This window comes from Perca fluviatilis, chromosome 12, assembly GCF_010015445.1.
Source record: "Perca fluviatilis chromosome 12, GENO_Pfluv_1.0, whole genome shotgun sequence".
NCBI classification, from domain to species: domain Eukaryota; kingdom Metazoa; phylum Chordata; class Actinopteri; order Perciformes; family Percidae; genus Perca; species Perca fluviatilis.
In genome coordinates this window covers 17,500,530-17,526,828 of record NC_053123.1, presented here as the reverse complement: position 1 = coordinate 17,526,828, position 26,299 = coordinate 17,500,530, and the positions used below count along the sequence as shown (strand labels likewise).

The 26,299-nt window shown below is 40.0% G+C and overlaps 1 protein-coding gene across 1 annotated transcript; it reads right to left on the bottom strand.

Moving 5' to 3' along the window:
* Positions 1–124: 124 nt before the first annotated feature.
* On the bottom strand, positions 125–25,134 carry zak (sterile alpha motif and leucine zipper containing kinase AZK). The gene is made up of 18 exons (XM_039818299.1): positions 24,932–25,134; positions 22,295–22,382; positions 18,161–18,262; positions 17,214–17,279; positions 17,093–17,121; positions 16,266–16,403; positions 14,745–14,831; positions 14,000–14,074; positions 13,800–13,906; positions 7,634–7,769; positions 6,522–6,830; positions 4,354–4,404; positions 4,165–4,227; positions 3,986–4,075; positions 1,893–2,009; positions 1,665–1,739; positions 1,350–1,500; positions 125–1,170 (listed from the first exon to the last, which is right to left on the bottom strand). Exons 1-18 carry the CDS (start codon positions 25,088–25,090, stop codon positions 449–451), a joined length of 2,565 nt encoding a protein of 854 aa, XP_039674233.1. The 5' UTR covers positions 25,091–25,134; the 3' UTR covers positions 125–448.
* Between the last annotated feature and the right edge of the window lie 1,165 nt (positions 25,135–26,299).

The following is a 26,299-nucleotide window of genomic DNA, read 5'->3' as shown; positions in this document are numbered from 1 at the left end:
TTATATTTCAAAAATACTCCACAGAAAGAGACATACCAAAGAGGCAACTCAGAAAGTATGGATTTGAAGAAATGAACATTGTATATAAGGGTGTTATAACAGTTTATTTGATTACTTGAGAGAAACTGGGCTGATAAATAAAATAAAATAAATTATGCAACCATAACACTGGTTGCTACCTGATATTAAATCGAAGGAAGAAAGTGAAGAACAAGGATGATTTTTCCATTTTTATAATAATAAAAGTAATAAAGCATTTATATTAACCTGATAGCAGCCAGTTTAAAAAAAAATAAAAACTTATGTTCATTCATATACACATCATAGGTATCAGTGTGATTCTCTTAAAACAAGCCGTTCATTTGTGAGCATGTAAGCAGACATAATTCATAATGTAAAAACCTTTTCAGCGCATGTTAAGAAGCTGTCAGTTCATGTGTGGCCCACATTAAGTTCTTCCACCAGCACCGCGACCTCCCCTGCCCCCTTTCCTCTGTCGACCTCTGACTTGTTTATTGTCCTGACGTGGTAATCTTTTCTGTCGCTCCACTTTGATCCACCCTCCTTCGCTGGCTTTGGCCCCTTCTTTCTCCTCACTGGGGTTTTCTGTCACAGACAATATACCTGGTATTGTGGAGGGGCGGTTCTGTGGTGTGAAACTGTAACTGTTGGACCATGGCCTCGCTGGCTGTCGTGAGGTTTTGCTGGTTTTATTATTAATATAGTTACCTCTAGTATTGGTCCATGCATGCCCCCTACCTTGCCCCCCTCCCACAGTTAATGTGTTGCCCAAGTAGCGGTTTCTGTGGTGGTCATGCACTGCTCCAGCACTGAGTGGGCGCTCTCGTTCCCTCTCTGAGGCGCTCTCTGACGTGGTGCTGGAAGGGCTGCTGCCCTTTGACCCAAGATGAAGTGAGGAGAGTTTGGCCGACAGGCTGGTAGTTGGCGAGGAGCTGCGTGAGTCAATCCAAGGAGTTCCATGGGCACGGTTTGGAGAGCGACGCACAGCTGCAGCATAAGAAAACCCGTGGCTTTCATGTGCAGACAGGAACTGAGGCAGAGTGCGGGCGTCAGAGCTAGTGAAGGCAGTCAGAGCAGCAGTCGTCTGCATGGATTTCTGGTTCATCAACTGCTTCCGCCTTACATTCCACATCCATGTGGGATCAATATCTAAAAAGGAAGATATGGATTGAAAAAAATAGGAGCATAGTCTGTGTTCAATATTGTTAAATATTTTTGTGATATGTTGAAATGAGGAAATTCAACAGCAACAATCTTTAATTATCCAGCAGTGAAGACTGTTGCTTTGGTACTCTTTGGTTCAACAAAACTATAAATAAAAGGATTACCAGCATTAGACTTGTCCATGGGGCTCCAGTCAATGTTAGCTGGTGTAGTTTCGATGACCAGCTCCACAGTTTTGATCTCGTCTTGGCCACCACTGTGACTCCACATCACTGGACAGCTGTGTCTGGTAGACTTTGGTGACTTGACATCATTCTGAAGTGTGAAGTCAAAGGAGAATATAAGGATATTTAGTGTTAAAAATATGTATACGTGTTGCACAGGGTTCTGTGATTGCAGTTGATGCATTTTCAAATAGCTGACGTGTATATTTTACTTTGTTTTGTGAGGTGCTTCCCACAGCTGCTGAAATGACTCACCTCATAATTGACTGTGTAGTCCACTTTCTGGTCCTGCAGTAATCCAACGATCCATTTGTCCATCACAAAAGGTGGCTGCGTTGAAATGACATTAGTTCATGAATAAATCTGTCAATGGCAACAACAATACAACAATCTAATAGATGAATGCAACCAGTTAGGTCAGAAACATAGACAACATTTAGAATTGATTAAAACATGAGTGGTCATGTGTGTTTCTGACGACACCTTAGTCATCCGAAGGATTTCCACATCCTGTCGGTTGGCATTGAAGATGACGTCTTTGATGTAGGTTACTGCAACGTCATCTCCATCAAGTTCCATGTACATTTTCCATTTGCAGTCCTTGAAAGGAAAAAGATAATAGTGAGATAATGTAGGTCTGGTCTGGTGCACTCAGAAACAACACCTGATTGCACGGAAAAGTTTATAATTGCAGTATTCTGTGTGGAGAACTTGGTCACTCTTGTATATAAACCAACAGCACAACCTAGAGGTAGATTATGGGTAGTGGGAAGCTAGTGGCCACAATGCCTCTTATTGTGGGGGGAGGAAAGAAATTATAACATACAAATATTATAAATGAATTGCAAGGGCACGAAAAACGATAAATTATATAAAATACAATTTGTGTGCAATATCTAAAGCATTGTGTAACACCTTATTTAGAGAACAGATCTTAATGGAAATCAGTACTATACTAATGCCTCAACATTGCAGTGAGAATAGTCATATTTCATACAATAATATAACAGAGAGATAGAAACAAATGACAACAGTAGCTAATATTGTTATGTAGACATTGTAAATTCCATGTCAAACATTTGATGTTATTATTCTCTGTGGGATCCAGGATTAATTCCTTGGAGCAGGAATCTGGTCGATTTAAGGTGATAAGGGTGAAGGTTTTTCCTCGTGACTTGCTGCATGCGGCACACATCAAATCCTCACTAGGAGGCACAAATCTCAATTCCCCAGCTCTCTTCTCCTGCATACTGAATGCTGACGAAGCAATAATGATTCTGCCAATCCCCAAAAGCCGGCCCTGAAGCCATAGGTCACCGCTTAACCACACAGGGTTTATGGCACAGGCCAATTCATTGTGTAGTGATCACAGAGAAAGACATCAGAGGAATGGCACTAACATACTCGTCTGAGAAGCCTTCGCCCTCTCCTGTATTGTCCCCAGGGGCTGGAAACAGCTCAAAGGGGAAGCTTCAGCAAGCCTCTGGCTCAGAAACACACCGTGGCCCCGCGTTGGCCTGGTGTCGGCACTGGACGGTCGCACCGGGGCTCCCAGGTCCATGCTACTCTAATCACTCCAGCAGAAACAATGTCTGGTAATGATGCCTTGGACCCGAGTGCGTCTAATGACAACTCATACATAATTCAGCACCTTTCACTTGGCTGCACGGTGATATCCTCATTAGTAGGGGACCCTCAGTGGCTGTCAGATGGTGGCCGCACAATCGCAGGCCCTCATTTTGTCTTTGAGAAGTGCAGCTGCTTCCATGACATCGCCAGCAAAGACGGGCAAAGAAAAAAATGCAGTGCGGGTTTGTTTTATTTAGTGCAAAAAACCTTCCAGTTTGTAAAAACAAGGCTGACACGGAACCTGACACCAGGCAGGGGAAAATAATTAGCTCTCATTTTCTCAGCCTCCTGTTTCCTTCTCCCTGCTGTGTTTTCTACCCACTAAACCACCACATGTCAGAAGAAATGGGAGGCAATTAGCAGGCTCGTTTCAGCCCTGCCGAACACACTGAAAGAGGACTATTTATGATGGGACAATGAACAGCTGAAAGATTAAATAACGTTTGCCTTTTAAAAAGAAAATGACTTCTGGCTTAATGGGCTATTTTTGATTAAATTGAAACAGCAAGTGAAGAGCCACCCTTTCTCCACAGTTTGAGATCCTAACAAAGGGCTGTGAGCAAGTCGAGGTGGATGTGGTACATGGCTGAGAATGAAATGTTTATTTATCTGGTTTTATGCATGTCTAGTGATGTCTTCAATGGTCAGTATAACAGCCATCATCATGAATTCTCAGAACAAAGCTTCAGTGCAAGGAGGCTGATTCAATCATGGCAAAAACATGATTCTGTACATCTACTGTACAATTAATAATCAAAGCAGATACAACATTTATTTTTGATTGTCCTACATTTTTTGGTTGACCTTTACAGAGTGAATTATGAACTACATCTGATGCTCACAGCTGCAGAATATACTGATGCAGTCAGTGTGTGTGTGTGTGTGTGTGTGTGTGTGTGTGTGTGTGTGTCCGGTGTGTGCGTGCGTGCATGCAACGACAAACTTACAGATTTCCCAGTTCCTGGTTTCCAGTGGTACCCAAACACCAGCTCCAGATTCACAGTTTTACTCTTCTGCACCTCCTTTTCCAGCTCATCCTGGGAAGAAAGGGGAGTTTAGGCACCAAAGATGCACAGAAAAACCAAAAAACCAACTCTACCTGAAGATAAAGAAGAAACTTTTATACCTTCAACAGAGGTGGGAAGTGGACAAACCCGAGGTACTCATTCGTTAGCTTTTCAATTTCTCCCTGCCAAAGAGACAATGTGAGATTGATTGTTATTCCAAATATCAAAGAGCAATGATCTCATCCTGTAAAGTATGTATAGATTAAAAGAAATAAGACAGTTGTGGTTAATTGATAACTGTGCCTTGCCTTGAGGTGCATGACGTGACCTTTGGATTTGACCCCCATGTCCCGCTTTTTTTTTTATCGGTAATAGCAACTTCTTATCAAGTTACGTAGTATATAAAAATGTTTTTGCTACGAACGATTACTTTTTCCGGTTATTGTGCTATGCGATTAAGACAACTTTCCTCTAATGGTATATATCAAACCGAAATGTCCATCTGACTGATCTAACGTGATCTGTTTGAAAGATAAATCATTTATTGCTCATTAAATGTAATCAGGCAGAAACTTGCCAGCCAAAATAAAGATTTCATCATTGTGATCATGAGACTGGTGTGTAATGACAGAAATAATGCAATAGAAAATTGGAGGAAAGATGACTAAATGAATGAGTAATCCCCCATTCACTGTCTTCTTCCCACGACATCTGATAACAGCTCAGATTATGAGCTGAATGCCGGTCTCAATAGACAGTTGCTGCCATACATTTCAGTGCAGCCCGCCGCCCCATAAAGCCACTCAGCCCTGCAGCGTTTTCCGCCTCCTCCAGTGCTGCAGTTCGGAAGTAAACAGATTCAGAAACACTCTTCCGCTGCCAAAGTCTCATTGGAGTGACTTAACATCACTTTTCAAGCAGCATATTGAATTTCACAAATGTGCTGCCATGCTTCTTTCTCTAAGCACTATCTTAAATTCAAAATGAGAAGCACAGTTTTTGTGTTTATGATACGTGTATGTGGAATCTGCAGGGGGAAAAAGACTTGGGTTTAGTTCACACAATTCTGCCCCCATGTGGACTAAGTGGATGATGGGTAACCAGACCATGAATACTGGGAGTTACAAAGTGGCATAAAGTTAATATCAGAAGAAACAGCTCAACATACAGTAAATGCCTAGTGAAGCAATATATTTTACAATCTTATTAAAATGGTATCAGTCTCTTTGCTCTGTTCTGTCTTCTATCATAAAAGGTTTGGCAATAATAGTAGTAATACAACATCATTCTCATAAAACAGATTGGCAGAGAGTTGAAAGAGAAACTGATTTATTGACAAAACAGTGAAGGGAAATAAGTCACATCAAGAAGGTCTTATATTGGCAAAAGCTTGATGAGATGTGAAGGCTGAATGTTTCTGAAGTGTCTGGATTTCACACAGGGAAATGTAAATAATGCTAAGAGTCTGTGTTCATTGTTATGTCTTGTCTAGTGTGTATAGGGCTTGATGGCAGAGGAGTACAGGCGATGTTTCAATAGGAATATTAGCTCATGGCAGGATGCTAACAAGCAACAACACAGGAATACAGAGGATTACATCCTCATGAGACTGACTGATGATAACAAGCGAAGGGGACAATTTAATGGGCTATGCTCAAGGAAGCATGTCCTTCCCCCAGATGAAGCCTAATACCTAACTGAACACTAATGCTAATACGATTTTCTCTACTGTAAAGTGCAGGTCTTGAGGCTAATATTCAGTTAGACCATATGGTGTGATACTGTATATAAAACATGTGTACAGAAGGAAATAATTCTATTAAAATCTATATTTGGTCAAATCTGTGATGTCTGATTGAGGCATTTTAGTACCGAAATCTTGTTATTGTTAATTATTTTTTTCTTAATTTTAAAAATCTTTTCAGGCCTAAGAAACAAGCCTGTCTTAAAAAGTAAAATGTAAAATTTGAGAATGAAGCTGACAGTCACACAGCAAAGTCCCTCTCCTGCTGTTTTGAACCTGGGTCAGTCAGAGGAAAAAACATGTACTTTCTCAACAACTGCACTCCACCACATCCAGAACAAATTGGCCAATCTTAATGTCAGCAAAATGTCACTTCATCATAAAAGCCTGGCCTTCTCTAAGCAACTGGCTCACGTGGCTCTTTCTTCACAGCATGGCACTATACATCCAGTACATTAGGCATACGCTAAATGGCATCCATTATATCCATAGGTTGAGGGCTACAAATATATTCTATTATATCTTTATGATTTCTGAATACAACTTGAACAAAACAGAAGAAATAGTAAGCCATTCCTGGTGTTTCTCAAGATTATTGAAATGATTGAAATAATCATGACTTAACAAGCAATTAATTACCAAATAGTGCTTCCATAACACCAATAATGCATTAAGTGAGATAACAGTATTTGACAATGCAGCTGTGGCAACACAGAACGTCAGAGAGCTTTATTCACTGTCGTCAGACCAAGTGAAGCGTCCCATCCCCAGAGTCATGTTGATTTTGTGTCCTTCTCTGACACTGCTCGACATGGAGGAGTTCTGCTTGGCCTGCATGTTGACCTGCATGCCCGAGTGCAGGACAGGCCGGCCAAAGTCCAAGGAAAACATGTCCTCAAAGCCTTTCATCATGGACTGCAGATTCACCTCCTCGTTACTGGAGGTAGTGATCTGACATGACATCTGTGAACTGTTTGATTCCTCCGTCTTAGACTGATAGAACGACTTAGCGCTTATCTTTTTTGCCACAGGTAAGAAGAGCTGAGAGGGAGAGAGAAGGGACATAGGGGTGAAAAAAGAAGAGAGGATAGAAAAGAAAAGAAAAGAAAAGAAAAGAAAAGAAAAGGAAGTAAGTAATCAGACAAACCACAAAATAAGTGTAAATAAGTAAAGTGGACAATTTTAACCCCAACCCAAGAAGAAAACTAGATGGTAAAGGGAAGTTAACAGAACAGAACAATAAGGGGGGAATAGGAAAAGAAAGGAAACACAGGAAACTTTAGTGTGCTTAATTCAAAGGTGTTTAAGTTATCTCTACTGTACAATACTGTGGCATTTGGTCACACACAGTTTTGAGAAAGCAACCACGTTTTGTTCACAGAAACACATAAAGTGAAAACCAGACTGTAATCTGTTGTGTCTTTTGCATGCAAATAATACAATGCTGGGAACAAGAGCAAACAGCAAAGCTTAAACTAAAGTTCTGCAACGCTCACAATTCAATATGAATTCTAGTGAGAAATGCAGCATTCACTCTTCATCATGATGCAAATGTACTTGTTGGGCAACCATGCACTACACTGCACATACTGTAAGTGAAGTACTGGCAATAATATACTCTGCCAATAATATGCTTTTTCCTTTACTTTTCATTTCACTGCTTTCGTCTTTCCACATAACGCCAGAGGAAGAATTCTGTCACTCTCCCAATGTGATTGAGGAAACACGCATGTGAACAGCAATGTAAAAGTGAGATGCTGCTGCTGGGACCACCTGACAGTTAATGGCGGCTGTCCTGAGCGTGAAGGTGGCTCAAGGTGTAGAGGAGATAGAGAGGAACTCACCGGGCTGTTGGACTGTTCGATGAGTTTGCGCTCCCACATCTTTAGACGGCGCTCTCGCTCCTTCAGCTCCTGCTCTTTGGTACTCAGGTCTCTCTCCAGCTTCTTAAGTCTCTCAAGTGTAGCTTCAATCTCACACCTGCAGTATACAGCAACGGAACACTGTCAACAATTCACCAAATATCGCCACATTCAATTATGTTAAAGGCTGGCATGATTCAATATTTTTCTTTCTGTCAACAAATCCCATGGAAAGACCAAAACTAACAATTTATCAGTCCATCTCTCAATACTTCCCTGCCTGTGGCACTCAGCCCAAAGCCCATTTCTATTAATATATGTATATTAAAAAGGCTGTCTTATATCCTTAAACAGGACTACATAGTGCATTTGTTAGGGACAATTCTCAGCTGCAGATTAATACACATTTGGTGCCCTAGAGGCTCTTCTTGCAGTAGGATGGTGTCTGTAGGGTTGACTCAGTAAACCACCGCTTGAGTTTGTTGAAATGAAGAAGCATGTCATCCAGTGCACCGTTGTGTGCTCATGTGTTTTAACCCCCAAAAATCCAGTTTCCCCTTTTTAATATTTTTATTAGCTTTAATGTTAACTGACATATCAGATTTGTATTACTCTGTTTTTTTGTGGCTATGTCATTTCATTAAATATAAACGTTTGGCATCTTTGGAAACTTTGGGATTTCCACTAGAATCTGAAATGAAGTTATGTGGGTTTGAACAATGTTTGGCTGCACAGCAATTGTTTGTAATGAGTAACTCACCGGCAGGTCAGCTGGGTTTAAGAGGTTTTAAGGAGCTCTTAGCTTAAGTTTGGTTCTTTAACTGAATTTGTTGACAATAACAAAATATTAAATATCACCAGCCTTATCCTTTAAACAACCCAGTGTAAAGTTGAGTGAAAGTTAGTTAAATTAATCACAGTAAGAGTACTAGGGCAGTAAGCAGTGACACATACTAAAACAAAATCAAATTAAACTGTGATCAGTGATTCCCTGCAGTCAGAAGGTGATTAGTTTGTGTCTGATGCTTTGAATGCCAAGGACAGGACAATATTCACTTCACGTTGGGGGAAGTTTGTTTTGTGTGTCGTGGAAATCCATGCTGAGCAACAGCCCAACAAAAAGCTAGTTCTCACACTTTCTGTTCATAAACACATGTAGCCCAGGCAGGAAAGCCCATCCTTACTCTTCCAGCCCCGACCCGTCCTCCGGTTCTTCTGCCCCCACTGTAAAAAAGGCCATAATAACACTTGCTCTATCTCCTGAGATGCTCCTGGCAGAAGGGGGTTTTGAGCTGCGCCAGTGAGCAAGCACCCGATCAGCAGTCATCAGCCACCTTCCTTTAGATGCCAGGTCGGACAGTTCTGAGCTCTGGATAGCGCAGGGCCAGCCAGATGGCCAGGAGTCAGCTCTCGGCCTTCACTGGCACTGCCAATCTCATACCCTATCTTACAAGCTCAGAACCCAGACCTACCCACAGACTACTTTACGCATCATCTACATGGTAATAGCAAGCCAATATGACCCCATTGGTTATCTGGTGCCCTTCACCACAAGAGCTAAGGTGGTGGTGCAACAGCTTTGGACAAAACATAGAGAGTGGGATGATCCTGATCTACCTGATGACCTGCTCCAGACCTAGAAGGAGTGGGAAAAGGAACTGCCTGAGCTTCAGCACATCACTCTTCCCAGATGCTACAGTAGCCCCGAGCTAAACAACCCAAACAGCCTGAGGGACATTCATGTGTTCTGTGATGCTTTGGAGAAGGCTTATGGTTCTGTAGCTTACCTTAGAACTGAGGACCTCAGCGGTAAGGTCGAAGTGGCCTTTCTCACAGCAAGGTCACGTGTGGCTCCAAAGAAGCAGCAGACCATCCCTCACCTGGAGCTTTGTGCCGCTCTGACAGGTGCCCAGCTAGCCTCAGTTCTCACCACCAAGCTTACCCTGCCCATCCTTCATGTCATCCTGTGGACTGACTCGACTACTGTGCTCACTTGGCTTCTTTCTGATTCCTGCCGATTCAAAGTCTTTGTGGGTACTCGCGTGGCTGAAATACAGGAATTGGCAGAATGGGGTGCTACGTGGACACAACCAACAATCCGGCAGCTGATATAACCAGGGGAAAGAAATCAGTTGAGCTTGGAGCACAGAGCCGCTGGTACCAGGGACCACCCTTTCTTCGTGAGGAACCAGAACAGTGGCCAGAGACTCCACCAGCTACTTACCTCGACAGTGAAGAACTCAGGAAGGCAACCCTCTGAAACCTCACCACCTTAAACCCTGGTTCCAGAGTACCTGATGCCAACTCATTCACCACATTGGCAGACCTTATTGAAGCCACCATCCAGACCCTGCACGGGTCGGCTGACTTCATCCCATCAGCCAGTGACTACAAAGAAACTGAGAGCCACCTCCTCCAGCAGGCACAGCAAGATTGCTTCATCTCAGAACTCTCATTTCTTAAGGAGGGGAAGCCACTCCATAAAGGTAGCCATTTGCTCACCCTCGCTCCCGAACTAGACACCACGACTAAGCTGATCCATGTGGGAGGGCGCTTACGACGCAGTTTACATCTTGACACTTATATAAACTGCGCCATCCAGGACTGGAATGGGTCTTCACTGAGACTTGCAGAAAGTACTGGATTCTGCGTGGGAGAGAGGCCATTCGTCGCTACCAGCGAGGGTGCACTGACTGCCGCAAATGGCGCGGTAAACCAGAAGTGCAACGTATGGCGGATCTTCCCAAATCAACCTGCCTTTTACTCTACTGGAATAGATTTCTTTGGGCCCTACCAGGTCACCATAGGAAGAAGAAAGGAAAAGAGGTGGGGGATCATATTTCATCAGACCCGGGAACTAACTTTCGGGGTGGAGAACATGAGTTGCAGGAGGCCTTCACCACATTGCGGCCTGAACTCCAAGCTCAACTGGCCAAGGAGCAGATCCATTTTCGTTTCAACCCACCAAGTGCCCCACATTTTGGTGGATGTTGGGAGAGAGAGATCTGTTCACTGAAGCAAGCGCTACAGGCAACCTTAGGTGCCCAGTTGGTGACCGAAGATGTACTCAGGACTGTTTTGGCTGAAATTGAGGGGATCCTCAATTCTAAGCCCCTTGGCTATGTCTCGTCCAACATAGCAGATCCAGACCCAGTCACCCCCAACTCTCTGTTGATGGGGCGGCCAGATGCATCACTGCCCCAGGTTGTGTACCCGGAGTCGGAAATACTCAGCCGACGCAGGTGAAGGCACAGTCAACTACTGGCTGACCACTTTTGGAAACATTTCATCAAGTATTACCTTCCTTGTCCAGAAGCGCGCCACAAATGGACCTCAGAAACTGCCGACCTACAGGTTGGTGTCACTGTGATGGTCGTCGACACTCAACTACCTTGAGCACTGTGGCCAGTTGGACAGGTCTCCCAAATCCACATAATAGAGTCAGGACTGTTGAAGTAAAGGTAGGGGATCACACCTGCGCCTGGTGGCCCGTAACATTCGGCCCTCCCTGCCCTGCCAGACTAGAGACTTATGTGGCCTTTCCGGATTGTTCTGATTTCCAAGGTAAATCTGGGGTCGGCTGTAAAGTCCATAATAACAATTGCTCTCCTGAGATGATCGACCAATCAGTGACGAGAGTCTTTGCTTTGATCTCCTGCCAATCACTCACGCTCAGACAGGAGAAGGGGACAGAACGCAGCAGCTGTAAACTGACTTTTCTTTATCATTCCTTTTGCGTTTTCGGACTTGTTGAAGTGATGTGTGTAGCCCAGAATGTAAGTTAAAACTATTCTGTAGCTTGCTAAACTGTCATAGGTTTTACTGCCTCGTTACCTGTGTAAATGTTAAAGCTACATTTATTCATATTTCAATAAGTGTTCTGCTACAATGTGGATAACTTTAGCCCGTGTTACGATGTGACATTTATTTGGAGAGAGAGAGATATATTATCACCTTGATAATATTGCTGTTGCTGTTTGCATAGCTGATAGATGTGCAGATTGTTTAATATAACTTGTGCAGCCACGTGTTGATATTCAGGTTGTGTTAGGGCAATTTGCTAGCAACATGCAATCGCCAGTAAACAGACTAGCGCTGTGGAGCCACGTGCTTAGCTATTAAAGGTGTATTACACTGTTTTCTCCATTATGGATATGTGTGCTGTAATAGATGTGCCTTATTCTCAGTTTGTGTTACTGAACAATATGTTACATTTATGTTAATTATTACAGAGAAATTAATGTAATTCTTAGTACTGTTTCTTGTTATATGCTGGTGGCTATAACATTTAGTTTTGGTAAATAATGTTCATAGTAAGTCAGATGCTTATTAATGTGCATTATTATTTGCTTATATTTCAGAACCACATCCAACTTCACATGTAACGTCAAATACAATTTCATAGTTAACTTCATGTTCGAGTTGTGAATAAATCTTCCTGGATCTCAAAGTCAGACATCTCTGGTTCAAGTTCTTACCGGACACCCTACAGTGGGCCAGTGTTTCAGTAGCCAGTTTTCAATAGTTTCTACACCCACGCTTCCCACTTTAAACAATTTCCATTCTTGCTCAACTTCCCAAATAATTTGTCTTCTTACCTACCATTTTCCCGAGAAACGTCGCCCTGTACTTTGCTCTTACTTTTTTTAAAGAGTTTTTTAAACTGTCATATCCAGACAGTTGCAAGATGAGCAAGGAAATGACAAGTCTGGCCAAAATGGTCTGATAAAGAGTGTAACACGGAGGTGTTTGTTTAGTTTACATGATATTTAACTAATGTGACTCAGTCTATATTTGCTTCTTAGACAAATAATTAGATTACACAATACCGGATATTAATTTAGTGGTTGTAAGACATAGCAACCATTAAATTATATCAGCTGCTTTTGACTATTATACTCTCAGTGCTTGATATTTAATCTTTGTCTGTACAAACAATGTACAGTGCAGTCTGTAAGTACTGGATTTGACATGAAACAATGACTGTCAGTCAAGTTGTGACTCGCCCCTTTAATTTGAAGTTGTTTGAATCTGCATTAAGAGAAGCTAAACGGTGATGATGCAGAAGAGCAGGAGGACATTGAACTGTGGTTTAACCATCTGAAGCACTGCTGAACACATGTTGGCTGTCTTTTTTGTGTTCATTCATGTTCCCCTCGTTGTGAATTGTAATAACTTCCCTGACTTTTCTTCTAGCACCATCATCAGGTCAAAACTTTATTTATGACAAAATACTTGCAAAACTATTGACACACCCATCAGCCTCACTCAGCTGTACTTTGTGTTTAGTGCTAATTAGTTAATGTTGGCACGTTAACACACTAAACTTGAATGGTGAACATGGTAAACATACCTGCAAAACAGGATGCTAACATTATCATTGTGAGCATGTAAGCATGCTGATGTTAACATTTAGCTCAGTGTGAAGCCTTACAGTGCTGCTGGCATTGCTGTAGACTTGTTAGGTTTGTTATACCGTAGCCCAGCAGATCTCATTGCTCTGAGGTCAACACAATATCTCTCCACCCTTTCTGGTGAAGCTACCACCTGCTCTTATCACCATCAAGCCTGTCCTTCCACTTTCAGCCAGCTAGGCTTATAGTATCAAACCTCTTGAGCTATAACAAATGCTTCTTTCCGTGTCACACATTCTCAGTTTCTGTTTTCCAGCAGCAAGCTTCACTCCAACCTGCTTCACCTGCAGATGGCTGCCTGGACATGATGCCACCAGCACAACTTCTGAGGAAAAACCTCAGAGCACAGACAAGCCCCGCAGAGAGGGAGATAGAGAATAAAGTAACAGCTGAGACTCACCAAACCTCCAGCTGCTCATACAACCCAATTAAACACTTCTACTTGAAAAAGATGGTGATTATTTTTAGGGCCTTATGGGTAAAGAGAGGAAGTATATCCAGATGGATGATTCTCTGGAGGTTTTCATGCCTTTATGTAGCTATCAGTGTAATTATTAAAGATCTATATGCACAATCTCAAGTCCTTTTTGTATTTCACGGCCCCCGTCAGCTACATTTCCACATCATTCTTTGAAAACAGTTGCACATTTCCTTAGGCTGAGGCAGTATATTGGTGAAAAAAGGAGAGTTATAAATACATTTTCTGGGCCTGGGAGAATGGCTGATCACATTACCTCCATTCAGCCTTGTTGTGAAGGAAAGAGTTGCACTGTTGAGGAAGTTGGCTGTCATTAGACATGGACTCCAAAGTAGAGAGGATCTGCTTGAACACTGGCCTTTCCTAAATCAACACACAAACATTTGTCTGTGATTCAAATTAAACCATACATATGTTGTTAATTTGCAAGCTAACGTGACTTAACGGATCACTCACTTTTGGCTCTGTTGCCCAGCAGTTCCTCATGAGCTCAGCAAAGCTGGCAGGACAGCCACTCGGGATAGTTAACCTCTGAAACACAGTCAGATGTAGGATGAGCTGAAGGGGTGTATGTAAATTGGGAAGCAGATTGGAAAATATACAAGCAAGACCTGTACGTACAGTACAGAATGCATATTTACATTAGCTTTTCTCTCCGTAAAGAGGACTATACTTATGAATTGGAAAAAAAGCAAATTAGACTGCTATAACAAATATAACTGGTTGAAGAAGTTTCTGGATTTGCTTTCTATGGAGAATGCAGCATCAACCATTGCAGACTATAATGTCTGCACGTCTCCAATGTATATGTTATTATAATGTATGTCTTTAAGGTATCTTGTGAATTATGTTGTCATTTTTTTTGGTTTTTGAAAATGTCAAAAAAATCTGCTGGCTGTAGCTTTATATTTACCTACGGACATAAGTGTGGTCTCAATCTACTCATCTAGCTCTCGACAAGAAAGCTAAATTTCCTCAACAAGATATTTTACACCTATGATCCCAAGCAAGGACATACAATATACTGTGTATCACAAAACTATTTATATATATATATATATATATATATATATATATATATGTAGTTGTTTTTTTTTATTTAGTGTGAAGGAAGTTTTTTTTAACTGGACAATAATGATGTCCCAGTTCCAAGGGTCAATAAATGTATATGGAATGTACACGTAATTACACACTAGAGCACCTCATTTTTCTCCACCACGAGCCAGGCCACTTGTAAACCTTCCAGGCCTTTGAAAGGTATCTCACGGGTGAGCATTTCCCAAAGAACCTGCCACAGAAGTCAAGAGCCAAGGTCAGTAAACAAACAAAGTGATAATACTGTAAAATTATAAGCATGCATGTATGCTCTGTCAACATGGGTTGGCTTTCACAGAATAAATATTGTTGAGGGGATGTATTTGTTTCTAAAGAATGCATATTCATATATGAATAAACATTAAAACACCTTTCTGCCTTTCTTAGAGGCCAAATGCAACATACAAAATAGACAAAAAGATTAAGTTTAGATTTTCAACAATGATTAAAGGCTGCCATGATTTCTGAAGTACAATAACAGTACTCCCTTGATAATTTAGGTGCTTTTCAGTTGATATTCAGCAGTAACATAAATCAGAAATAACAACCTGCGTCGGCATTAAATTAGATCATGAAAAGGTGGAGGAGAGCCATGCAAAATCCAGAGCCAAGGGCTCTACTGTATATGTGTACCATATTTCTACACTTGCCAGCTGCCTTGTATTACATGTATGTATTTGACTATAGAAAACAGCTCCTCAGAAAAGTGATTGAGGGGGAAAACTGCATACTTAATAAATCTGCAGTCAATTTTGCAGTATCCCTGGCATAGAAAGCACTTATCATAAAATCATAAGAATGCTTAGCTTGTAAAATCTGGGGAAACATATTTTTTGTTAATTGATTGGGCTTTTTATCAGTAATTTACTCTTGTAATACAGGAACTGCAATTTGTAAGCTGTTTCCATTTTGAAACTACTTCCCAAAGTCTTTAGACAGAAACTTCATAAGAGTTTCAAGAAGAAGAAAGACAGAAAGTTTCTAAGAGGCTATACTTATGAAAAGGTCAAAACTACTTTTATTGTCTACTTACGCAGAGAAAGAAATACAGAAATGAAAAAGTCAAAGGGACTGGTTGACTGACAGTTTTGTTTTTTAAACCCTGGGTGACTTCAGTGCAATTTCTACAAATGTATTATTGAACATATTTGATTAAATTTGAATACGTTTTTAGGATATAAACCAAAAGCATTATTCCCTTAAATCTTTCCTTTGAAACCAAAAAGCATTCTATAAATGGGTCAGGGTGTGAGACTCACTGTTCTTGTCAATCATTCATTGTATGATCTTTGAAAGAAATGGTCTTAAGAACGGTCCTAAACTTTGACTCATGAGTCAAAGAATCTTAGTAAAAACGTATAAAGAACCTGGAAGTAAGTCTTAAGGGGCCAGTATACTCCATCAAAACTCCTTGTAGGATAGTCGGATATTAGACCCCGAAAAGATTTAGGAGACATAACACTGAGGAACATTTGTTCACAGAACTTATTCTTCATTATAAGAATAAGGGCAACTGTCCAAGACACTATCACTCAGTTGATTGCTGGCTCTTACCCTAAATTAGGCAATATGTGCCAAAACAGTGATCTACAGAGAATGCCGCTTTCCCCTTCTTCTTGTCACTCACCACACCATAGGAGAAGGTGTCACAAGTCTCAGACACAGGCAGGCTCTGAATCACCTCCGGAGCCATCCAGGGAAATGTGCCCACCAAGGACATGTGTGTTGTGTGAGTCAAGAACTTGGATGCCCCAAAATCACAGATCTGAAGTGACGAAAACAGAATAGAAATAACCATTGCAACTAAGTCAAAATGTGTATTTTGCAATCCATAGCCACCATCCATAGAACAATGTCCTTATTGCGCACTAATCAAACCAGCAATGCAGATTTTCTTTTGCTACTGAAAAAGAACAGTGGCTGTAACTCGCAAGTGTGCATCTGGTGGTGATGCTGGTGTTAGTAAATGCTACAAATGTGGGTATCTACTGTACTGCAATCAACTGCTATTTTCATCACTGCAATTTGCCACACTATGTTCTTGGATTTTAGCTCTATGATACATCAGATACATACAGGGGAGGTTTCAAAATACTTATGAAATTACTTAATAGTTTTACATATTATACTAACTCTCTTGCAAATAAAAGGTACAATATATTGCCATGAGTTTTTGTTAAATCTCCTTTCTACTAGTCTCATCCACCAAAGCACCTATAGTGAAGCTCAGTGGTTTCTTGAACAAGCTAAGTTAGTCACTGCCCTCTTGTGTCGACATACTGTAGGTAAATAACATACCAGTATTTTATGCTCATATTCCTTTCAAATTCTGAGATAAAAGTTGAAACATTCAGCTAACCAGACAATATCACCTCATCAGAGCCGGCTTATTGTGCAGCAAAATGTATATATGAGATGAAACTCTACAGGGTATAAGTCATAATGAAATCCTACCTTTAGAACCTTGTCTGCTGCCACAACAACTGCAAGAGAAAATAAAAGTATGTATTCACTTTAAAGAATATGTAGCATAGTTTTGGAAACAAAAGAATATTCTAGAAATCAAATCCTTTACCATTCCTGGACTTTAGGTCTCTGTGGATCACCTTAACAGGGGCCTCTGAATGTAAATAATGCATTCCTAAAGCGAAAAATAAAAATAAAGAGACATTTTTCAGAAGGAGATCACTGGAAACTCCTATATACACACTGGTGGCTCTGATCAATCACACAAGAAAATAATGCATCTTTGTTTGAAATACTGTATATGTAGAGTAGCAATGAGGGAGACCTAGGGCTGCTTTGAGTAGAAAATCAAGGCTCATTTTGAGTCTTGTTTATTTATATTTCCATGTAAAAGTGCACCTACAGTCCCTGCAAACAGTAAAGCACATAATGACTGCAACAAATTAGGGCTTACGCGAGGAGCAAAGTCAAACACTTTGTCTTGCCTTGTAAAACGTTTGAATACTTTCCAAGCTATGGCTGTTTCTTACCAAAACTTCTGATTTAACCTGCTGACAATCTGGTTTTCAGAACTCCCTAAGTGTTAGGCCTCTGATATTATAATACTTACAGTATGTCAAGATTCTTAAAGAAATTGACTAGTTAAGATATGACGTTTTCAAGGTGAGCTAAAGATGTGAACTCTGAAAATCTTAACATCCATGCTGGTGTTCCTCAGGGTTCAATCTCCATCTAGATTAATAACCTTGGGTTGTATCAGTTAATTATAGTTTTTTTTCTATTTGTTTCCAAATGACACTACATGATGGACAAATGTAGCCAAACTTGATCTTGTGCTTAATGATTTGCAGTTCAGTTTTTATTGCATCCAAAAATCAATCTAAATCTTGTATAAGATGAATATATAATATTTAAATAGTTTTTTTCTTTTCTTAAAATCTTTTTTTCACATATTTTATAATATTTATAATATTGCAACATATCTTGAATTTTGGATAGATAGCAAGCTGCCTTTTACTGATATAATCAAGGAGATAAAATAGTTGTCACATTTACCTCTGGCCATCTCTGCAGCCCATGTCATGATCTGCCCCATGTCCATTTCCTCACTCTCATCGCTGGACAGGTAATCATACAATGATCCACCACTCGCATACTCTGTAAAAAAAAAAAAAATGATTATGTTTTATGGAATTGACAGTTTGTGATGGTAAAATGACTTACAGTCACTTACAGGCGTTACATTGTACATATGAGTGTAGTATGTGAGAGCATTATGTGAAAACAATTGAAAATTGAAATTCTGCCAGATGACTCCTGGACAGTGTCTTGTTTACAAATTGCTCCTGCCACTGACCTGTTGCTGTGGAAGAGCTCAATTTATCACTAACTGAACACAATGAGCCACCCTGTTACCTCAGGAGCCCACACATTTATAAACTCTAAAACACAAAATAATAGTCTAACTACTTTTCTAAAGTTTTAAACACTTCAAATGGGGCACTTCTTATGGGTATTGACCACCATGTAGCCTTTTGCAAAATCCCCCTCACAAAACTTTCCAAAGACATACAGATAAAGCTTTTGTTTAACACAAAGCATATGCAGAACAGGCAAATCAACCTTTTTTGCAATCTGTAGACAGAGATCTCGTGAGGTAAAGTGCTTGTATGAAGATAAACAAGCACTATCATTCCAGCTAAAACAGCAGGAAACCTCTGTTTGTGCATAATAACCCAATCATGGTCCAACACAGTAATGTAAACATGCAGTGGCACCAAGACAGGATTTTAATTAACAATCATAAAACACACCAATGTCTTTTATTATGAATCTGGATTTTTGCATGGCTTTTTTTATTTACATTGTAGCAAAAGCTGACTGACGGCAGACCTACAAATAAGATCACCTCACTTCACCTGTGTGTGCAAGTAAACACTGGTCTGCTTCTGCACTTTTAATACGTTTAGCCACATTCCACAGATAATATCCTGCGGCTATGTTGTAAACTTCTCTTTCGTTTTAGTATCATCTAGCTATTCAGAGAGAATTATTCTTCTGTCATGAAATAGTTTAAATCAGCTTGTGTGAAACCCTTGCAGACAACGCTTTGCAGTGTATCCCACAGGTAAATGTACCTTTACCCCAAAACAATAACTAATTCATTAGGTTTATGAGGCGGCTGAGTGACAGCAGACATTGTAAACCCATACAGGTTAACATAGACAAACGGGATTCTCAAATAGGTTGTAGATATTGGCTGTAGAAAGAGGGAACTGCCTAGCCTGATGCTGTATGTCAACAGACTGAGGCAATTTATAACAGAGCTGATGAATGTGGACAAGGCATGGTCAGGATGGCCATAAACATTTTTCCTGTATCTGGTGCTAATTAGATTCTGCTTTGATAAATAGAGACACCAACCAGCCCCTTGACAACAAAACCTTCCTCTTTCACAGATGCAAAATACCACAGCGGCTGCTAAGGTGGCATGAGGTTTACATATGTTAGCGGTCACAACTGCAAATGCTTTCACCTAACTGTTAACGATTACTCTCACACACAGCTATCACAAAGAAAGCATGGTTTGCCTAACGTTTAACACAAGTTTCACATGAGAGTGTTCTGCTCACAATGACCTTAATCTTCTTCTTACTGAAGAAAACAAAACCTTTGAATACATGATCTGTGTAAAGTCGCATGTAAAGTCACATGCGGTAAGTTACCTGGTGAATGAGGATATACACCTGCACGACATGCAGCTTTGTGAATGTAAGATGGGAAACTCTGTAGAGGCACCAGTTGCCCAACTTTGTTACAGTGTCATTTTGTAGAAGATGAGGTTCCATAATACTGTATGCAGAATTTTAGCAGAGTCTTCTACCACCCAGAAATCCTCAATAAAAGGACAATTATTTCAGCATGGTGATGGAACACAAATCTCAGTCATGGAGATTATGGGTTGACCTGAGATGACTGTAGTCATGCCATCGATGGGTGTGTCACACTGGGAAAACATTTAGGTGAGTGTGATGTGTAGAAGAATATATATCTTGATGTAAATGACAGGACGGTTATCTAGTACAAAACAGAAAAACTGAAAATAATATGTGTTTAAAGAAAGTTTTTTTTTGTCTTGACTGAGGAGTGTTTTTTTAAAGCATTTTCTGAAAAATGCTGATTTTGTTAATTTAATGAAGACAAAACAACTTGGAGCATTGGCTGTTTTGATAACGGCAACACAGTTTTGTTGCTTTTGTCACCTCTTCCCAAAACCTGGCCTTTTGTTTCTAACAATTTATCCAAACAATGGACTGTCGTAGAGAGATATTGGCATTTTTAACAAACAAATACAGGGCTCCTTCTATAACATCTTTACAAAGGTAAAGAAAGAAAGGCAGAGCCACAATCTCTCCATGTTTATCATTCACCTTTCACCCTTCAAACAGCACACATCGAACAGATCAAGTCATGTTTTACCACAAGATACTTGCGCCATTTGTACTGTATCACCATACATGCTTGTTTGTTTAGGTTGCTGTTGGTGTTTTTGATGACTTCTAGCTCTTGTTCTCATGGATTTTGAATGCATTTAGTATAAGGTGCTTTAGCTAAAGATTCTGTCAATACATGTAATGTTTGTAACAACACCCCTGGCTGGGAAAGAAACACATCTCAGTTTACTGTATTAGATAACACACAATGAACACACTTGATTTATTCAGGAAAAATGTGAACTATGGGTTTCATTGACCACAAGAACAAAGAACATCTTTCATGTGTTTGAGCTGCGCTGTGCGGGATGTTGTGTATTGTCCTCATGATGGAAGGAGGTGATACACCCTGTTCAGGATGTGAGTGAGGGCTACTACGACTTGCACTGACAGTGTGTTAAACTTTTTCCTGGAAGGAGAGCATTGTTTGTGGACAAGACATTGAAATGATATGACTCTCTAGAATCACAAGGTTTCCCGAACAAGCAGTAACCCCTGAATGTCACAGACATTTCAATAATGGCACTGTCAAATAGAAATGGTACTTCTTCGTCATATCCCAAGGGGCTCAGTAGTTCAGCCTTTGATGTAGAGTCAGTAAACATTTTAAGAGTCTATAACACAGCTTCTTATCTACATGTAGGCTCAGCTACTGCCTGCTGGACTTTAGGCGGATGGTGCTCTGATGTTTCAAAGTTTTTCTTAGAAAGGGAATGGACTTTGGACATTCGTGCAACTGCAAATTAAATCTCAATTACATACAATGGTTCAATAATTAGTTGATTAATTGATAAGTTGATTGACAGAAAACAAATTGGCAATCATTTTGAAAATCGATTTATCGTTTTTCAAACAATACATGTTGCTGTTTCCAATTTCTGAAATGTGTGCATTTGCTAATTTATATGATTGTTAATTCAATATATTTTGGGTTTTCTGCTGTTGGTGGGACAAAACAAGGAGTTTGAAGCATCACCATGGGTTCTGGGACATTTGGCATTTTTTTTAAGATTATGTTTTGACATTGCACAGTTGACAGTGAAGCGGCGGACAGGAAACGAGGGAAGAGAGAAGAGGGTATGATTTAATAATAATAATAATTAATAGTAACATTATTATTATTATTATTATTATTATTATTATTATTATTATTATTATTATTATTATTATGGGGCATCATCATCAGTACAGCAAACAGCATAACAACACTCAGATAGACCAAACTGCAAAAATGGCAAATTAAGAAACTCTGCCCAAAACAAGAGTGCAAGATGACAAAAGAATCCAGTTGATGGTCTTAAATCCAAATGTGGAGGTTTATTAATGCAGAAGAACAAGGGGAGATCAATGCTATAACAATTAGACAAACAAAACACCAGCAGAAAAAACTTAAATGACATCTCCACAATAAAGTGAAAGTTTGTGCAGAGGCATCGAGGGCCCCTTGCTACATGAGCTTTATTCTTCTCAGCCTCTAACCTGAACACACAAAAAAAGGGGCACACAACTACTGTATCAATGTGTGCACTTCCTGAACCCTCTGGCATTCACTAATGCTTCCATAGAAACCTCTGCACTATTCAGTGTTGAGCAAACTGCAACTGATGCAAACAGATTCAGCTGCTGCGTTTTGATGTAGCCCGGCAACTCTGCTGTACACTGATTATCATTAAGACATACTGTATTTAAATCTTACCGGTGACGATTCCATAGTTGGGAGCCTCAACAATCGCGCCATAAAACTGGATGATGTTACGGTGGCTGAGGACACTGAGGATTTCAGCCTAAACAATAGAGACACAAGAGGAAAACATAACTTTTTCATGATGATGGAGGTTGCTATAAAAATGTCTGAACATCATTCTATCAGTGTCTAAAGAAACAAGAGTCTGCAGCTATGTTAACGCCCAGCAGCGCTTTGAGCTAAATGCTAATGTCAGCATGCTAACATGCTCACAATAAGAATGTTAACATGCTTATGCTAACGTTTACCGTCTTAGTTCAGCAGGTTAGTGTTTGGTACACAAAGTACAGCTGAGGCTGATGGAAATGGCGTTAGTTTTGTACCAAAGTGCTGGACTTAGTGAAATTTGGACTTGATGATGCCACTGGATGAAAAGTTTAGGGATTGACATCACATGCGGGAAATTAATTTTTTACCAAATTACATGGCAATTAATCTATCTAATATTTACTGAGACATTTCACTAAAAAGCACAAATGTTAACTTCATGATAACGGTAGAGAAAAAGTCAAGGGATCACCAAAGTCAGTAATATGCATCCACTTGGGACTATAAATATCTGTATAAAATTTCATGAAAATCCATGAAATACTTGATGAGATATTTCATGGACCAAAGTAGTGGACTGTCCGACAGAGCCATGACGCTAGCATGGGGCAAAGAGTATATATAAATATATGGTCCAGTGTGTTATATTGATTTATTACACATCTTTGTTGAATACTAGATTTTGATTGATGAATTACGGCATTCTACAGACTGCTATTTCTCCATAGCGGGTCATTATTGCGAATTGAACCCCGACAGGGTGATGCAGGGGTCTTAAATCACTCTGAATGGATTTCCTTCACAATAATTACCTGCTCGCTTTACATTAACCTTGCTTATTACACAGCTACTAATAGGGCTGTACGATATGAGGAAAATATGCGATATGCGATAATGTTATTTCAATGTCAATGTCAAATTTATTTATATAGCACATTTAAACAACTGTGGTTGACCAAAGTGCTGAACAAGACAGAATATCAAATACAAAATGATTATGTAAAAATACATAGTTACAAATAACATGAAACAACAAAACACATTAAAAGACATTTGACGCCCACTCAGCTAGGACCAAAGGCCAGAGTAAAAAGGTGTGTCTTTAGCAAGAACTTAAAAGTATATATAGTCTGCGCCTCTCGAATATACAATGGAAGGTTATTCCAGAGGATGGGAGCACCCACCGCAAAAGCTCGATCCCCTCTACTTTTTAGCCTAGCTTTTGGGAGATCCAAAAGCAGGTGGTTGGTTGACCTCAGTGTTCTGACTGGTGTATAGCTATGTAAAAGTTCAGCCAGATACAAAGGGGCCTAACCATTTAAAGCTTTGAAATCAAGCAATACGATCTTAAATCGATACTGAATCGTACAGGAAGCCAATGAAGAGAGGCCAAGACAGGTTTATATGTTCCCATTTTCTTGTACCAGTTAAAAGGCAATGTCTACGTTGTTGAATATCGCGATAACAATATTATTTGCGATAAACAGATATTAAAGTGTACTTAGTTCTGCCTTGCTGCTGCTTTCAGTATTCTGCAAAATATACAGAAAATTGCTTGTAATTTCCAACATTCTTTTATTGATCAAATTGAACATAGAATTTAACATACAAAAGAACCCTTAACAAAATGAATTAGTTAATTAAGTGTAGGCTAGTTTTCTACTGATACTCTCTATTAACTAACTTAAAAAATCTCTTTGGTGTCTTTTGGGATATGTAGCAGCCTTTCGCGATGTGTTTATTGCGCAATAAACGATAAAAAAAGATCTATTGTTCAGCCCTAGCAACTACCTAAAGAAATCAATAAATAAAATATTGATTTTAAAATGATTTTATTGACTTAAAAATGGTCCTCCAGATGATGATCAGAACTGCGTCCAGAGCAACGGTCTGTTATTCACAGCAGCAGTCTGCTATTCAAAAATAACAGAAAGTAGAAAGCCGTAATTGACCAATCAGAATTGAGAATTCAACAAAGCTGTGTAATAAATGAATATAACATACTCTGGCCCAGAAAGATTAATGTGAAACCATTCCTAGAATGAACAGAAACCTGACAAAACCAATCCATTTAATTGTAGCCAAACACTGTAATTAATAGAACAATTGGTTCAATGTGAAAGGATTACATTATTATTTTCACTGAACAATCATCTCTCCAACACTTGAGTGAAGTTGAATGGATATCTGTGATCTTTTACAATTTCATAAAAGAAACCATGAATCACTTTCTGAAGATCCTATCACAGGCCAACAACTATAACACAATTTCTGTGAAAAGATTTTTTGTCTGTAAGACAATGAGCCAGAGCTTTTAAAGAAATCTCAAGAACGGTCCCTGCTGTAATTGGGGCCAAATACATTCCTTCATTTGGCAATACTGTTTCTTTCATGGCACATTTCTAAAAGAGGGGGTGTATAATGACCGTGAGTGATGGGTACAGAAGTCACCACATCGGGCTAAATGGGGTAGCAATTAAAATGATTACTATACTGACAATTAAAAAGTATATGAAAAGCCCAGGCAATTATGACTCCTACCTCGTTTTCAATCTTGAGCAGTTTCTTCACCGCCACCTCTTTGTCCTGGGAGATCCACCTGGCTCGGTACACACTCCCAAAGCTGCCGCCGCCACAGTTCTCGTAGAAGTGGATGTCATCGAACCTGATTTGCACGAAGGAGGCGCTTGGAGACGACATCTCATAATGACACTCAGCACCAACTCTGAGGGAAGGAAGGAAGTCTGGTTCAACTAAGTCCTGTAAGGTAAAACAAACGTACTCCTGCTGTGCAAGACGCTTCAAAGAATAGCTTTACTCTAAAACACCACCTTTGAGAGTGTGACTGCAGGTTAGACGAGACTCCAACATAATCCAAAAAGGGGGCCACTGAGGCTGATTCTGCATGTAGTGATATCCCTGTCATTTACTGACCATCTCTTTTCTATGCTCCACACACTCCTCATCATCAGCACCAGTAAGCAATGAGCTCAGGGTCCAGGCTCTGCTTGTATAAGGATGATGGCATGCCTGGTATGCTGTGATCATGCAGCCAAAGTCAGACACTATTCCAGCATGGTCTACAGTGTCCGGTACAAGTGAGGCCACAGACAGAGAGTGCAAAAAAATGTAGAGAAAACCTCATATTCTCTAAGGTAGAGAATATGAGTATTTGTGTAAACCAAGGTTACAAACGTAATGCTACCAAACTAGAGTCAACACAGATTGATTATCACATTTTGTTTGTCCATAAGAGCATAAAAAGCATCTTATAAAGGACATAATTCCATCATTACCGGAAATTGTAGCTCTGTTATTGTTCATAGGTTTTCCATTTCAAGCAGAGCAATTACGGCTGTTAAAAGGCTGTTACCTGGGTCTTCATTGGGATTGCTATCCAGCCCAGCAGGAAATGCCTTCATTGTCACAAAGGGGGGCCATTGCTTTCTGCTGATTTACTTGTATGTGTGCTATACTTAGCCTCACAGCAATCTGCTCAGTGGACCAGCCCACAGTATTTTCCGTCCACTCAAGAAGCCTGGGTTACTGGGATATGGTAGCGCTCCTTCCTGCTAGTTCTCACTTAATAGTAAACACTGCAACAATAACGGCCTGATAGCCATATGTCAAACCACAAGTAGTTACTGTAATCAAAACCAAATGAAAAATAAATCACACAAAGCTAGCGGATAGTAGGTTAACCTGCTAGCTTCTATTTAATATCAAAACTGTCAGCAGCGTGGTGAAATCTGAGCACAGACACATCCAGATGTTGATATCACAATCTTAAATAGTAACCAATGATCTTACAGTGCATGGTTAGTTTGGATGACTAATGTCACATGGCTTTATAAAGACATGATGCACTGCAAACATTTCACAACATTCAAACATGAAAAAGCCAAGGGC

Excerpts from the sequence above, each read along its gene's own strand:
- zak (XM_039818299.1), bottom strand. The coding sequence starts at position 25,090 with ATGTCGTCTCCAAGCGCCTCCTTCGTGCAAATCAGGTTCGATGACATC. Across the intron at positions 7,770-13,799 it reads CACAACAAGGCTGAATGGAG|GTGTGAGATTGAAGCTACAC; the intron begins GTAATGTGATCA and ends TGTATACTGCAG. Across the intron at positions 4,405-6,521 it reads CTTGGTCTGACGACAGTGAA|AAAAAGCGGGACATGGGGGT; the intron begins TAAAGCTCTCTG and ends TACCGATAAAAA.